Source organism: Scyliorhinus torazame, chromosome 18 (genome assembly GCF_047496885.1).
Source record: "Scyliorhinus torazame isolate Kashiwa2021f chromosome 18, sScyTor2.1, whole genome shotgun sequence".
Taxonomy (NCBI): Eukaryota; Metazoa; Chordata; class Chondrichthyes; order Carcharhiniformes; family Scyliorhinidae; genus Scyliorhinus; species Scyliorhinus torazame.
The window spans coordinates 86,276,255-86,288,927 of NC_092724.1; the positions used below are offsets into that span (position 1 = coordinate 86,276,255).

A 12,673-nucleotide genomic window follows, 5' to 3' on the forward strand; every position below is an offset into this window, starting at 1 on the left:
CCCACCCATCCCCAAAACAAAAAGAACATTCCCCAAACGCTGTAAACACAGTAAACATCCCCCCATGACAAACCCTCAGTTTGAGTCCAACTTTTCAGCCTGGATAAAGTTCCATGCCTCATCAGGCGTTTCAAAATAGTGGTGCCGATCTTGGAACGTGACCCACAATCGCGCTGGCTGCAGCATCCCGAACTTCACCCCCTTCCGATGGAGCACCGCCTTAGCCCAGCTGAAACCAGCTCTCTTCTTAGCCACCTCCGCACTCCAGTCCTGGTAAATTTGGATCTCTGTGTTCTCCCACCTGCTGCTTCGCTCTTTTTTGGCCCATCTCGGGACGCACTCTCTGTCCATAAAGCGGTGGAACCTCACCACTACAGCCCTTGGCGGCTCGTTGGCTTTGGGTCTCCTTGCCAGGACCCGATGAGCCCCATCCAGCTCCAGGAGCCTTGGGAAAGCTCCCGTGCCCATCAGCGAATTGAGCATCGTGCTCATGTATGCCCCGGCATCGGGCCCCTCCACTCCTTCAGGGAGACCCAGAATCCGAAGATTCTTCCTCCTCGACCTATTCTCCAGGTCCTCAAATTTTTCCGCCCACCTCTTGTGCAGCGCCTCGTGCGCCTCCACCTTCACCGCCAGACCCAAGATCTCGTCCTCGTTCTCCGAGGCTTTTTGTCGCACCTCCCGGATTGCCGCCCCTTGGGCCTTCTGGGTCTCCACAAGCTTCTCAATCGCCGCCTTCATTGGCGCCAGCATTTCTGTCCTCAGCTCCTCAAAGCAGCGTTTAAGAAACTCCTGCTGCTCCTGCGACCACTGCGCCCATGCTGCTTGGTCTCCACCTGCTGCCATCTTGCTTTTCCTACCTCGCACTTTTCGCTGCCCCAGGATCGCTTTTTTAACCGCTCCACTCCTGGTCCAATCCATATACTGTCGGGGGGACCTTGCTGTCACCTTCCCACACTGGAAGCCGTCGAACAATTGCTGTTGGGGCCCCTCTGAAGAGCCCAAAAGTCCGTTCCCGGCGGGAGCTGCCGAACGTGCGACCTACCTAGGCATAGCCGCAACCGGAAGTCTTCTTCCTTTTAGGCTTGAGATGGTTTTCTCTGGCAAGGTTGTCTACCTTCTCTGCAGACTCAGTATCGTTTCAAGTTCACAACAAAGATGTGCCAGGCACTCACTTGTTTTAGAAGGATAGAGCAGTTCTTTCACGTCAGCAAATAGGAGATAGAGAGAGAGAGAGAGAGAGAGAGAGAGAGAGGGATAAAATATTCCTTCTTCCAAGGTCTAAACATTTCTGCCCAGTTCTCTCAGAAAGCATCATGCAGGAACCAGTCACTGACTGTTGTCAGGCAGAATACGGTCCCTGGTCAACTCATCAGTTGCCAGTTAACTAATCAAAGTCCCTCCAAAGCTGGTTCCTAAGATCCACTCGGTGCCAAAGAGTCTGGCATCTCCCTTCCAAAATACAAAACCTGGGAACACAATGACCTGGCAAGCAGGCTGCTTCAACTTGGAATCTTCTGGTTAAAGTCACATCCCGATTATGGTTCCATGGATCAAAATAATAAAAAGAAAAGAAATGGGAACAAAGGAAATAAACAGGAAGGATTCTTACACAATATACTTGTTTATTCTTGTTAAGTAATCCTTAATTCATGCAAATATATTACCCTAAATCCCCATGGGCCTGAATCTTGTGTAACATTTTGTGTGGCACCAAATTGCAAGCTTTTCGAAAAGCCCAATATACTACATCAACTGGTTCCCCTGCTCTCCCATCCACCCTTCCTGTTATATATCAATATAATGCAGCCACCTCTTTTAAAACACTGGGCTGTGGAACCAAGTCCAGTGCATTTATCAGCTTTAGTGCCATTAATTTTTCCAGTATTGTTTCTTTAATATTTATAAACTAAATTCCTCTCTCCCATTGGACTCTTGGTTCCCCAATATAGCTGGTAAGTTATTTTCCCCTCTACTGGGAAAACAGACACAAACTGTTTGTTTAACTTCTCTGCTATTTCTATATTCCCCATTTTAATTGTTCCAGTCTCTGCCGCTAAGAGATCCACACTGAAATTTGCTCACCTCTTACTTTTAAAATAATTGTAAAAGCTGGTGGAATTTAAATTCAATTCCATTAATTAATACATTCAATTAATTACAAAAAAATCTGGAAGTGAAAACTAGTCTCAGTAGCGATGACCATGAAACTGTCAGAAAAACCCTGCTGGTTCACTCGTGTCCTTTAGGGAAGGAAATCTGCCATCCTTACCTGTCTGGCCTACATGTAACTTCAGACCCACAGCAATGTGGTTGACTCTTAGCTGCTCTCAAGGTCAATTAGGGATGGGTAACAAATGTTGGCCAAATAAAAGGCTCACACAATACATTCTGATATTTCTTGCTGGTTTACTTTCACAGGTTGTTTTCTCCCTCCTTTCAAGTTCTTGTTCATCCTTTGTCACTCCTCAGACTTGCTACTCTTTTTTTGACAATATTATAAACCTCTTCCTTTAACTAATACTATCTTTAACTTTTCTTGTTAGCCACGGTGGGACCACTTTTTCTGGGAGTTTCTATCCTTCAAAGCGATGTATATTCATTGAGCATGATGAATTGCATCTTTAAATAATGGAATCATAGAGTTTACAGAGCAGAAGTAGGCCATTTGGCCCATCGATGTTTGGCATTGCTTATCTACGATGGGAAGGAAGCCCAGTAATATACACAGTAAGAAGTCTTACAACACCAGGTTAAAGTCCAACAGGTTTGTTTCAAACACCAGCTTTCGGAGCACTGCTCCTTCCTCAGGTGAATGAAGAGGTATGTTCCAGAAACATATATATAGACAAATTCAAAGATGCCAGACAATGCTTTTAATGCGAGCATTGGCAGGTAATTAAGTCTTTACAGATCCAGAGATAGGGGCAACCCCAGGTTAAAGAGGTGTGAATTGTGTCAAGCCAGGACAGCTTGCGAAATCCTACCAACTGCCCTGGCTCCGAAAGCTAGTGATTCGAAACAAACCTGTTGGACTTTAACCTGGTGTTGTAAGACTTCTTACTGTGCTCACCCCAGTCCAACGCTGGCATCTCCACATCAGTAATATACAGGCATGTAATAATAATAATCTTTATTGTCACAAGTAGGCTTACATTAACACTGCAGTGAAGTTACTGTGAAAAGCTCCTAGTCAACACACTCTGGCGCATTTTCGAGTACACTGAGGGAGAATTCAGAATGTCCAATTCACGTAACAAGCACGTCTTTCGCAACTTGTGGGAGGAAACAGAAGCACCCGGAGGAAACCCACGCAGACACGGGAAGAAAGTACAGACTCTGCACAGACAGTGACCCATGCCGGGAATCGAACATGGGACCCTGGCGCTGTGAAGCAACAGTGCTAACCACTGCTACTGTGCTGCCCATAGTGAATGTCAAAGAGGAATGGGTGATTAATCTTTATGCTTTGTAAAGCAAAGATGAGTTTTGCTAGGTTTGCACACCTCTGCAAATGTCCATTGGATAAGAGGAGGTTAAGGGCATAACCTGATACAAAGCAGTTCACAATATAAATGCACAATGTACAGCACCATTCGCGATCCCTCAGATAATGAAGCAGTCCATGTCCAAATGCAGCAAGACCTGGACAATATTCAGGCTTGGGCTGACAAGTGGCAAGTTACATTTGCACCACTGAAGTACCAGGCAAAATGACTATTTCCTGCAAGAGAGGATCTAACCCTTACCCCTTGACATTCAATGGCATTACCATCGCTGAATCCCCCATAATCAACATCCTGGGGGTTACCATTGATCAGAAACTGAATTGGGCTAGCCATATTAACACTGTGGCTATCAGATCAGGTCAGAAGCTAAGAATCCTCCTGACCCCTCCTGACCCCTCCAAAGCCGGTCCACCATCTACAAGGCACAAGTCAGAAGTGTAATGGAATACTCTCCACTTGCCTGGATCAGTGTAGCTCCTCTAACACTCAAGATGCTTGACACCATCTAGGACAAAGCAGTCCCCTTGATTGCTCCCCCTTCCACAAACATTCAATCCCTCCACCACCGATGAACAGTGACAGCCGTGTGTACCATCTACAAGATGCACTGCAGAAACTCGCTAAAGTTCCTCAGGCAGCACCTTCCAAACCCACGACCACTACCATTTAGAAGGACAAGGGCAGCAGATACCTGCAACGTCACCACCTGGAGGTTCCCCTCCAAGTCACTCACCATTCTGACTTGCAAATATATTGCATTTCCTTCACTGTCGCTGGGTCAAAATTTGGAAACACCTTCCTTAACAGCACAGTGTGTGTACCTACATCTCAGGAACTGCAGCACTTCAAGAAGGCAGCTCACCACCACCTTCTGAAGGGCAACTAGGAATGGGCAATAAATGCTGGCCTAGCCAGCGGAGCCCACATTCCGTAAAATGAATCAAAAAAACATGTCACTGGATAAGGGGGTCATACCTGCCTCATAATGTGTGGAGTCTGCACGTTTGCCCCGTGTCTGCGTGGGTTTCCTCTGGGTGCCCTGATTTCCTCCCACAAGTCCCGAAAGACGTGCTATTAGGTGAATTGGACATTCTGAATTCTCCCTCCGTGTACTCGAACAGGCCAGAGTATGGCGACGCGGGGATTTTCACAGTAACATCATTGCAGTGTAATGTAAGCCTACTTGTGACACTAATAAAGATTATTATAATGTAACACGGGGAACACAGCAAAGCTTACCCATGGGGAGAAGCAACCAAAGTTGGTAACAGGTGTAGACCATTGTTCCATGACTCTGCTTAGTTACTTCTTTGAATGCTCTTGTTTCGTGAATATAACAATACTTCCATTTATCCACAGATCCTTCTCATTATGGACTCAATCTGGGAGACAGAATCCTTGGACCTTTGTTTGTTGCCGTACGGATGCATTGCAACAGGGAACAAAATTGGTATAAAAAATAATTCTCTTTACTCTGGCCTCGCAGACTCTGTCCGTGTTTAGAAAATGGGTGTGGAAAACTGGATGGTTCAGACATGAACTTGCCACCTCTGAAACCAGGGTTCAAATGTAGCTTCGATCAATGGGCTCAAAGTGGCCGTCGGCACCCCTTGTGACTTGAGTTTGGCCAATCTGGGTCTAGTCCCGAGAGAAGTTTGAGTTTAGAGCACACAATTGGAATTAGCTGGCAATGACCTATACAATGTGGTTAATGTAAGAAATGTGGCTGGAAATTGAAAGTGTTTGATTCAATATTCTCAGTACTAGCATCAAATAAAGCCCAATCACTTAGGAGATGGTTACAGGGTGATGTGATAACCTGCGTTTTAGACTTCTGATTAAAAATTGTTCAAGATCACAAACCCAAAGATTTTGCTGCACTTCTGCAGGAATGATTCAGATTGTAAAAGATGCCACGACCATAGCCAAGATCCAGCAAAGCACAGTTGGCAACACCGGGGCATTCAAGGATGAAGTGTTGAATCATTGGCTGAAAGACAAGTGCCCAATTGAGGACAAGGTAAATGGACTACCTGCTGTGTGCCAGAGAAGGTAAATTGTACAGGTCAGACTCTAAAGTACAGGGGCAATACAGGAGGCACAGGGCCAGCTCACAGGTACGGGACTGCTTCACAGATACCAACCGAACTGCTTCACAGGTACCGACAGGACTGCTTCACAGGTACCAACCGAACTGCTTCACAGGTACCGACCGGACTGCTTCACAGGTACCAACCGAACTGCTTCACAGGTACCGACCGGACTGCTTCACAGGTACTGACCGGACTGCTTCACAGGTACCGACCGAACTGCTTCACAGGTACCGACCGGACTGCTTCACAGGTACTGACCGGACTGCTTCACAGGTACCGACCGGACTGCTTCACAGGTACCGACTGGACTGCTTCACAGGTACCAACCGAACTGCTTCACAGGTACCGACTGGACTGCTTCACAGGTACCGACCGCCTGCTTCACAGGTACCGAGCGGACTGCTTCACAGGTACCGACCGGACTGCTTCACAGGTACCGACCGAACTGCTTCACAGGTACCGACCGGACTGCTTCACAGGTACCGACCGGACTGCTTCACAGGTACCGACCGGACTGCTTCACAGGTACGGGACTGCTTCACAGGTACCGACCGGACTGCTTCACAGGTACCGACCGGACTGCTTCACAGGTACCGACCGGACTGCTTCACAGGTACCGACCGGACTGCTTCACAGGTACCGACCGGACTGCTTCACAGGTACCGACAGGACTGCTTCACAGGTACCGACAGGACTGCTTCACAGGTACCGACCGGACTGCTTCACAGGTACCGACCGAACTGCTTCACAGGTACCGACCGGACTGCTTCACAGGTACCGACCGGACTGCTTCACAGGTACCGACCGCCTGCTTCACAGGTACCGACCGGACTGCTTCACAGGTACCGACCGGACTGCTTCACAGGTACCGACCGAACTGCTTCACAGGTACCAACCGAACTGCTTCACAGGTAGCGACCGAACTGCTTCACAGGTACCGACCGGACTGCTTCACAGGTACCGACCGGACTGCTTCACAGGTACCGACCGGACTGCTTCACAGGTACCGACCGGACTGCTTCACAGGTACCGACCGGACTGCTTCACAGGTACCGACCGGACTGCTTCACAGGTACCGACCGGACTGCTTCACAGGTACCGACCGGACTGCTTCACAGGTACCGACCGAACTGCTTCACAGGTACCGACCGGACTGCTTCACAGGTACCGACCGGACTGCTTCACAGGTACCGACCGAACTGCTTCACAGGTACCGACGGGACTGCTTCACAGATACGGGACTGCTTCACAGGTACCGGCTGAACTGCTTCACAGGTACCGACCGGACTGCTTCACAGGTACGACCGGACTGCTTCACAGATACCGACTGGACTGCTTCACAGGTACCGACCGAACTGCTTCACAGATACTGACCGGACTGCTTCACAGGTACCGACAGGACTGCTTCACAGGTACCGACAGGACTGCTTCACAGGTACTGACCGGACTGCTTCACAGGTACGACCGGACTGCTTCACAGGTACCGACCAGACTGCTTCACAGGTACCGACCGGACTGCTGCTTCACAGGTACCGACAGGACTGCTTCACAGGTACCGACTGAACTGCTTCACAGGTACGGGACTGCTTCACAGGTACCGACCGGACTGCTTCACAGGTACGACCGGACTGCTTCACAGATACGGGACTGCTTCACAGGTACCGACCGAACTGCTTCACAGGTACCGACCGGACTGCTTCACAGGTACTGACCGGACTGCTTCACAGGTACCGACCGAACTGCTTCACAGGTACCGACCGAACTGCTTCACAGGTACCGACAGGACTGCTTCACAGGTACCGACCGGACTGCTTCACAGGTACCGACCGGACTGCTTCACAGGTACTGACCGGACTGCTTCACAGGTACCGACCGGACTGCTTCACAGATACGGGACTGCTTCACAGGTACCGACCGGACTGCTTCACAGGTACCGACCGGACTGCTTCACAGGTACCGACCGGACTGCTTCACAGATACGGGACTGCTTCACAGGTACCGACCGGACTGCTTCACAGGTACCGACCGGACTGCTTCACAGGTACCGACCGGACCGCTTCACAGGTACCGACCGGACTGCTTCACAGTTACCGACCGGACCGCTTCACAGGTACGGGACTGCTTCACAGGTACCGACCGAACTGCTTCACAGGTACCGACCGGACTGCTTCACAGGTACCGACCGGACTGCTTCACAGGTATCGACCGGACTGCTTCACAGGTACCGACCGGACTGCTTCACAGGTACCGACCGAACATCTTCACAGGCACCGATCGGACTGCTTCACAGGTACCGACCGGACTGCTTCACAGGTACCGACCGGACTGCTTCACGGGTACCGACCGGACTGCTTCACAGGTACCGACCGGACTGCTTCACAGGTACCGACCGAACTGCTTCACAGGTACCGACGGGACTGCTTCACAGATACGGGACTGCTTCACAGGTACCGGCTGAACTGCTTCACAGGTACCGACCGGACTGCTTCACAGGTACGACCGGACTGCTTCACAGATACCGACTGGACTGCTTCACAGGTACCGACCGAACTGCTTCACAGATACTGACCGGACTGCTTCACAGGTACCGACAGGACTGCTTCACAGGTACCGACAGGACTGCTTCACAGGTACTGACCGGACTGCTTCACAGGTACGACCGGACTGCTTCACAGGTACCGACCAGACTGCTTCACAGGTACCGACCGGACTGCTGCTTCACAGGTACCGACAGGACTGCTTCACAGGTACCGACTGAACTGCTTCACAGGTACGGGACTGCTTCACAGGTACCGACCGGACTGCTTCACAGGTACGACCGGACTGCTTCACAGATACGGGACTGCTTCACAGGTACCGACCGAACTGCTTCACAGGTACCGACCGGACTGCTTCACAGGTACTGACCGGACTGCTTCACAGGTACCGACCGAACTGCTTCACAGGTACCGACCGAACTGCTTCACAGGTACCGACAGGACTGCTTCACAGGTACCGACCGGACTGCTTCACAGGTACCGACCGGACTGCTTCACAGGTACTGACCGGACTGCTTCACAGGTACCGACCGGACTGCTTCACAGATACGGGACTGCTTCACAGGTACCGACCGGACTGCTTCACAGGTACCGACCGGACTGCTTCACAGGTACCGACCGGACTGCTTCACAGATACGGGACTGCTTCACAGGTACCGACCGGACTGCTTCACAGGTACCGACCGGACTGCTTCACAGGTACCGACCGGACCGCTTCACAGGTACCGACCGGACTGCTTCACAGTTACCGACCGGACCGCTTCACAGGTACGGGACTGCTTCACAGATACCGACCGAACTGCTTCACAGGTACCGACCGGACTGCTTCACAGGTACCGACCGGACTGCTTCACAGGTATCGACCGGACTGCTTCACAGGTACCGACCGGACTGCTTCACAGGTACCGACCGAACATCTTCACAGGCACCGATCGGACTGCTTCACAGGTACCGACCGGACTGCTTCACAGGTACCGACCGGACTGCTTCACGGGTACCGACCGGACTGCTTCACAGGTACCGACCGGACTGCTTCACAGGTACCGACCGGACTGCTTCACAGGTACTGACCGGACTGCTTCACAGGTACCGACCGAACTGCTTCACAGGTACCGACCGGACTGCTTCACAGATATGGGACTGGTTCACAGGTACCGACCGGACTACTTCACAGGTACTGACCGGACTGCTTCACAGGTACCGACCGAACTGCTTCACAGGTACCGACCGGACTGCTTCACAGGTACCGACCGGACTGCTTCACAGATATGGGACTGGTTCACAGGTACCGACCGAACTGCTTCACAGGTACCGACCGAACTGCTTCACAGGTACCGACCGGACTGCTTCACAGGTATCGACTGGACTGCTTCACAGGTACCGACCGGACTGCTTCACAGGTACCGACCGAACATCTTCACAGGCACCGATCGGACTGCTTCACAGGTACCGACCGGACTGCTTCACAGGTACCGACCGGACTGCTTCACAGGTACCGACCGGACTGCTTCACAGGTACCGACCGGACTGCTTCACAGGTACCGACCGGACTGCTTCACAGGTACCGACCGAACTGCTTCACAGGTACCGACCGGACTGCTTCACAGATATGGGACTGGTTCACAGGTACCGACCGGACTACTTCACAGGTACTGACCGGACTGCTTCACAGGTACCGACCGAACTGCTTCACAGGTACCAGCCGGACTGCTTCACAGGTACCGACCGGACTGCTTCACAGGTACCGACCGAACTGCTTCACAGGTACCAGCCGGACTGCTTCACAGGTACCGACAGGACTGCTTCACATGTACCGACCAAACTGCTTCACAGATATGGGACTGGTTCACAGGTACCAGAAAAACACACAGGCACCAGAAAAACTCACAGATACTGGACTGCTTCACAGGTACCGACCGGACAGGTTCACAGATACTGGACTGGTTCACAGGTACCGACCAGACAGGTTCACAGATACTGGACTGGTTCACAGGTACCGACCGGACTGCTTCATAGGTAACGTCAGGACTGCTTCACAGGTACCGACCGGACTGCTTCACATGTACCGACCGGACTGCTTCACAGGTATCGACCGGACTGCTTCACAGATACCGAGCGGACTGCTTCACAGGTACTGACCGGACTGCTTCACAGATACCGACTGGACTGCTTCACAGGTACCGACCGGACCGCTTCACAGGTACCGACTGAACTACTTCACAGGTACGACCGGACTGCTTCACAGGTACCGACCGGACTGCTTCACAAGTACCGACCGGACTGCTTCACAGGCACCGATCGGACTGCTTCACAGGTACCGACAGGACTGCTTCACAGGTACCGACCGGACTGCTTCACAGATACCGACCGGACTGCTTCACAGGCACCGATCGGACTGCTTCACAGGTACCGACAGGACTGATTCACAGGTACCGACCGGACTGCTTCACAGGTACCGACCGAACTGCTTCACAGGTACCGACCGAACTGCTTCACAGGTACCGACCGGACTGCTTCACAGGCACGGACCGGACTTCTTCACAGATACCGACAGGACTGCATCACAGGTACCGACCGGACTGCTTCACAGATACGGGACTGCTTCACAGGTACCGACCGGACTGCTTCACAGGTACGGGACTGCTTCACAGGTACCGACCGGACTGCTTCACAGATACGGGACTGCTTCACAGGTACCGACCGGACTGCTTCACAGGTACCGACCGGACTGCTTCACAGGTACGACCGGACTGCTTCACAGGTACCGACCGGACTGCTTCACAGGTATTGACCGGACTGCTTCACAGGTACCGACCGGACTGCTTCACAGGTACCGACCGGACTGCTTCACAGATACCGACCGGACTGCTTCACAGGTACCGACCGGACTGCTTCACAGGCACGGACCGGACTTCTTCACAGATACCGACAGGACTGCATCACAGGTACCGACCGGACTGCTTCACAGATACGGGACTGCTTCACAGGTACCGACCGGACTGCTTCACAGGTACGGGACTGCTTCACAGGTACCGACCGGACTGCTTCACAGATACGGGACTGCTTCACAGGTACCGACCGGACTGCTTCACAGGTACCGACCGGACTGCTTCACAGGTACGACCGGACTGCTTCACAGGTACCGACCGGACTGCTTCACAGGTATTGACCGGACTGCTTCACAGGTACCGACCGGACTGCTTCACAGGTACCGACCGGACTGCTTCACAGATACCGACCGGACTGCTTCACAGGTACCGACCGGACCGCTTCACAGGTACCGACTGAACTACTTCACAGGTACGACCGGACTGCTTCACAGGTACCGACCGGACTGCTTCACAAGTACCGACCGGACTGCTTCACAGGCAACGATCGGACTGCTTCACAGGTACCGACAGGACTGCTTCACAGGCACCGATCGGACTGCTTCACAGGTACCGACAGGACTGCTTCACAGATACGGGACTGCTTCACAGGTACCAACCGGACTGCTTCACAGGTACGACCGGACTGCTTCACAGATACGGGACTGCTTCACAGGTACCGACCGGACTGCTTCACAGGTACGGGACTGCTTCACAGGTACCGACCGGACTGCTTCACAGATACGGGACTGCTTCACAGGTACCGACCGGACTGCTTCACAGGTACCGACCGGACTGCTTCACAGGTACCGACCGGACTGCTTCACAGGTATTGACCGGACTGCTTCACAGGTACCGACCGGACTGCTTCACAGGTACCGACCGGACTGCTTCACAGATACCGACCGGACTGCTTCACAGGTACCGACCGGACCGCTTCACAGGTACCGATCGGACTGCTTCACAGGTACCGACCGCCTGCTTCACAGGTACCGAGCGGACTGCTTCACAGGTACCGACCGGACTGCTTCACAGGTACCGACCGAACTGCTTCACAGGTACCGACCGGACTGCTTCACAGGTACCGACCGGACTGCTTCACAGGTACCGACCGGACTGCTTCACAGGTACCGACCAAACTGCTTCACAGGTACCGACCGGACTGCTTCACAGGTCCGGGACTGCTTCACAGGTACCGACCGGACTGCTTCACAGGTACCGACCGGACTGCTTCACAGGTACCGACCGGACTGCTTCACAGGTACCGACAGGACTGCTTCACAGGTACCGACCGGACTGCTTCACAGGTACCGACCGGACTGCTTCACAGGCACCGATCGGACTGCTTCACAGGTACCGACAGGACTGATTCACAGGTACCGACCGGACTGCTTCACAGGTACCGACCGAACTGCTTCACAGGTACCGACCGAACTGCTTCACAGGTACCGACCGGACTGCTTCACAGGCACGGACCGGACTTCTTCACAGATACCGACAGGACTGCATCACAGGTACAGACCGGACTGCTTCACAGATACGGGACTGCTTCACAGGTACCGACCGGACTGCTTCACAGGTACGACCGGACTGCTTCACAGATACGGGACTGCTTCACAGGTACCGACCGGACTGCTTCACAGGTACGGGACTGCTTCACAGGTACC

At 52.7% G+C, this 12,673-nt stretch overlaps 2 protein-coding genes across 2 annotated transcripts in view; both read left to right on the forward strand.

The window, feature by feature from the left end:
• The window catches only part of fads6 (fatty acid desaturase 6), a 1,169,976-nt gene that overhangs the window by 555,633 nt on the left and 601,670 nt on the right, over positions 1-12,673 (forward strand). The gene's annotated exons all lie outside the window — the stretch shown is intronic.
• LOC140395342 (phosphatidylinositol 4,5-bisphosphate 3-kinase catalytic subunit gamma isoform-like) overlaps positions 1-12,673 on the forward strand; it is a 66,084-nt gene that overhangs the window by 19,247 nt on the left and 34,164 nt on the right. The window contains exons 6-7 of the mRNA XM_072482982.1: positions 4,869-4,959; positions 5,399-5,529. Coding sequence (XP_072339083.1) covers positions 4,869-4,959; positions 5,399-5,529 — 222 coding nt within the window. The remainder of the gene's footprint in view (positions 1-4,868; positions 4,960-5,398; positions 5,530-12,673) is intronic.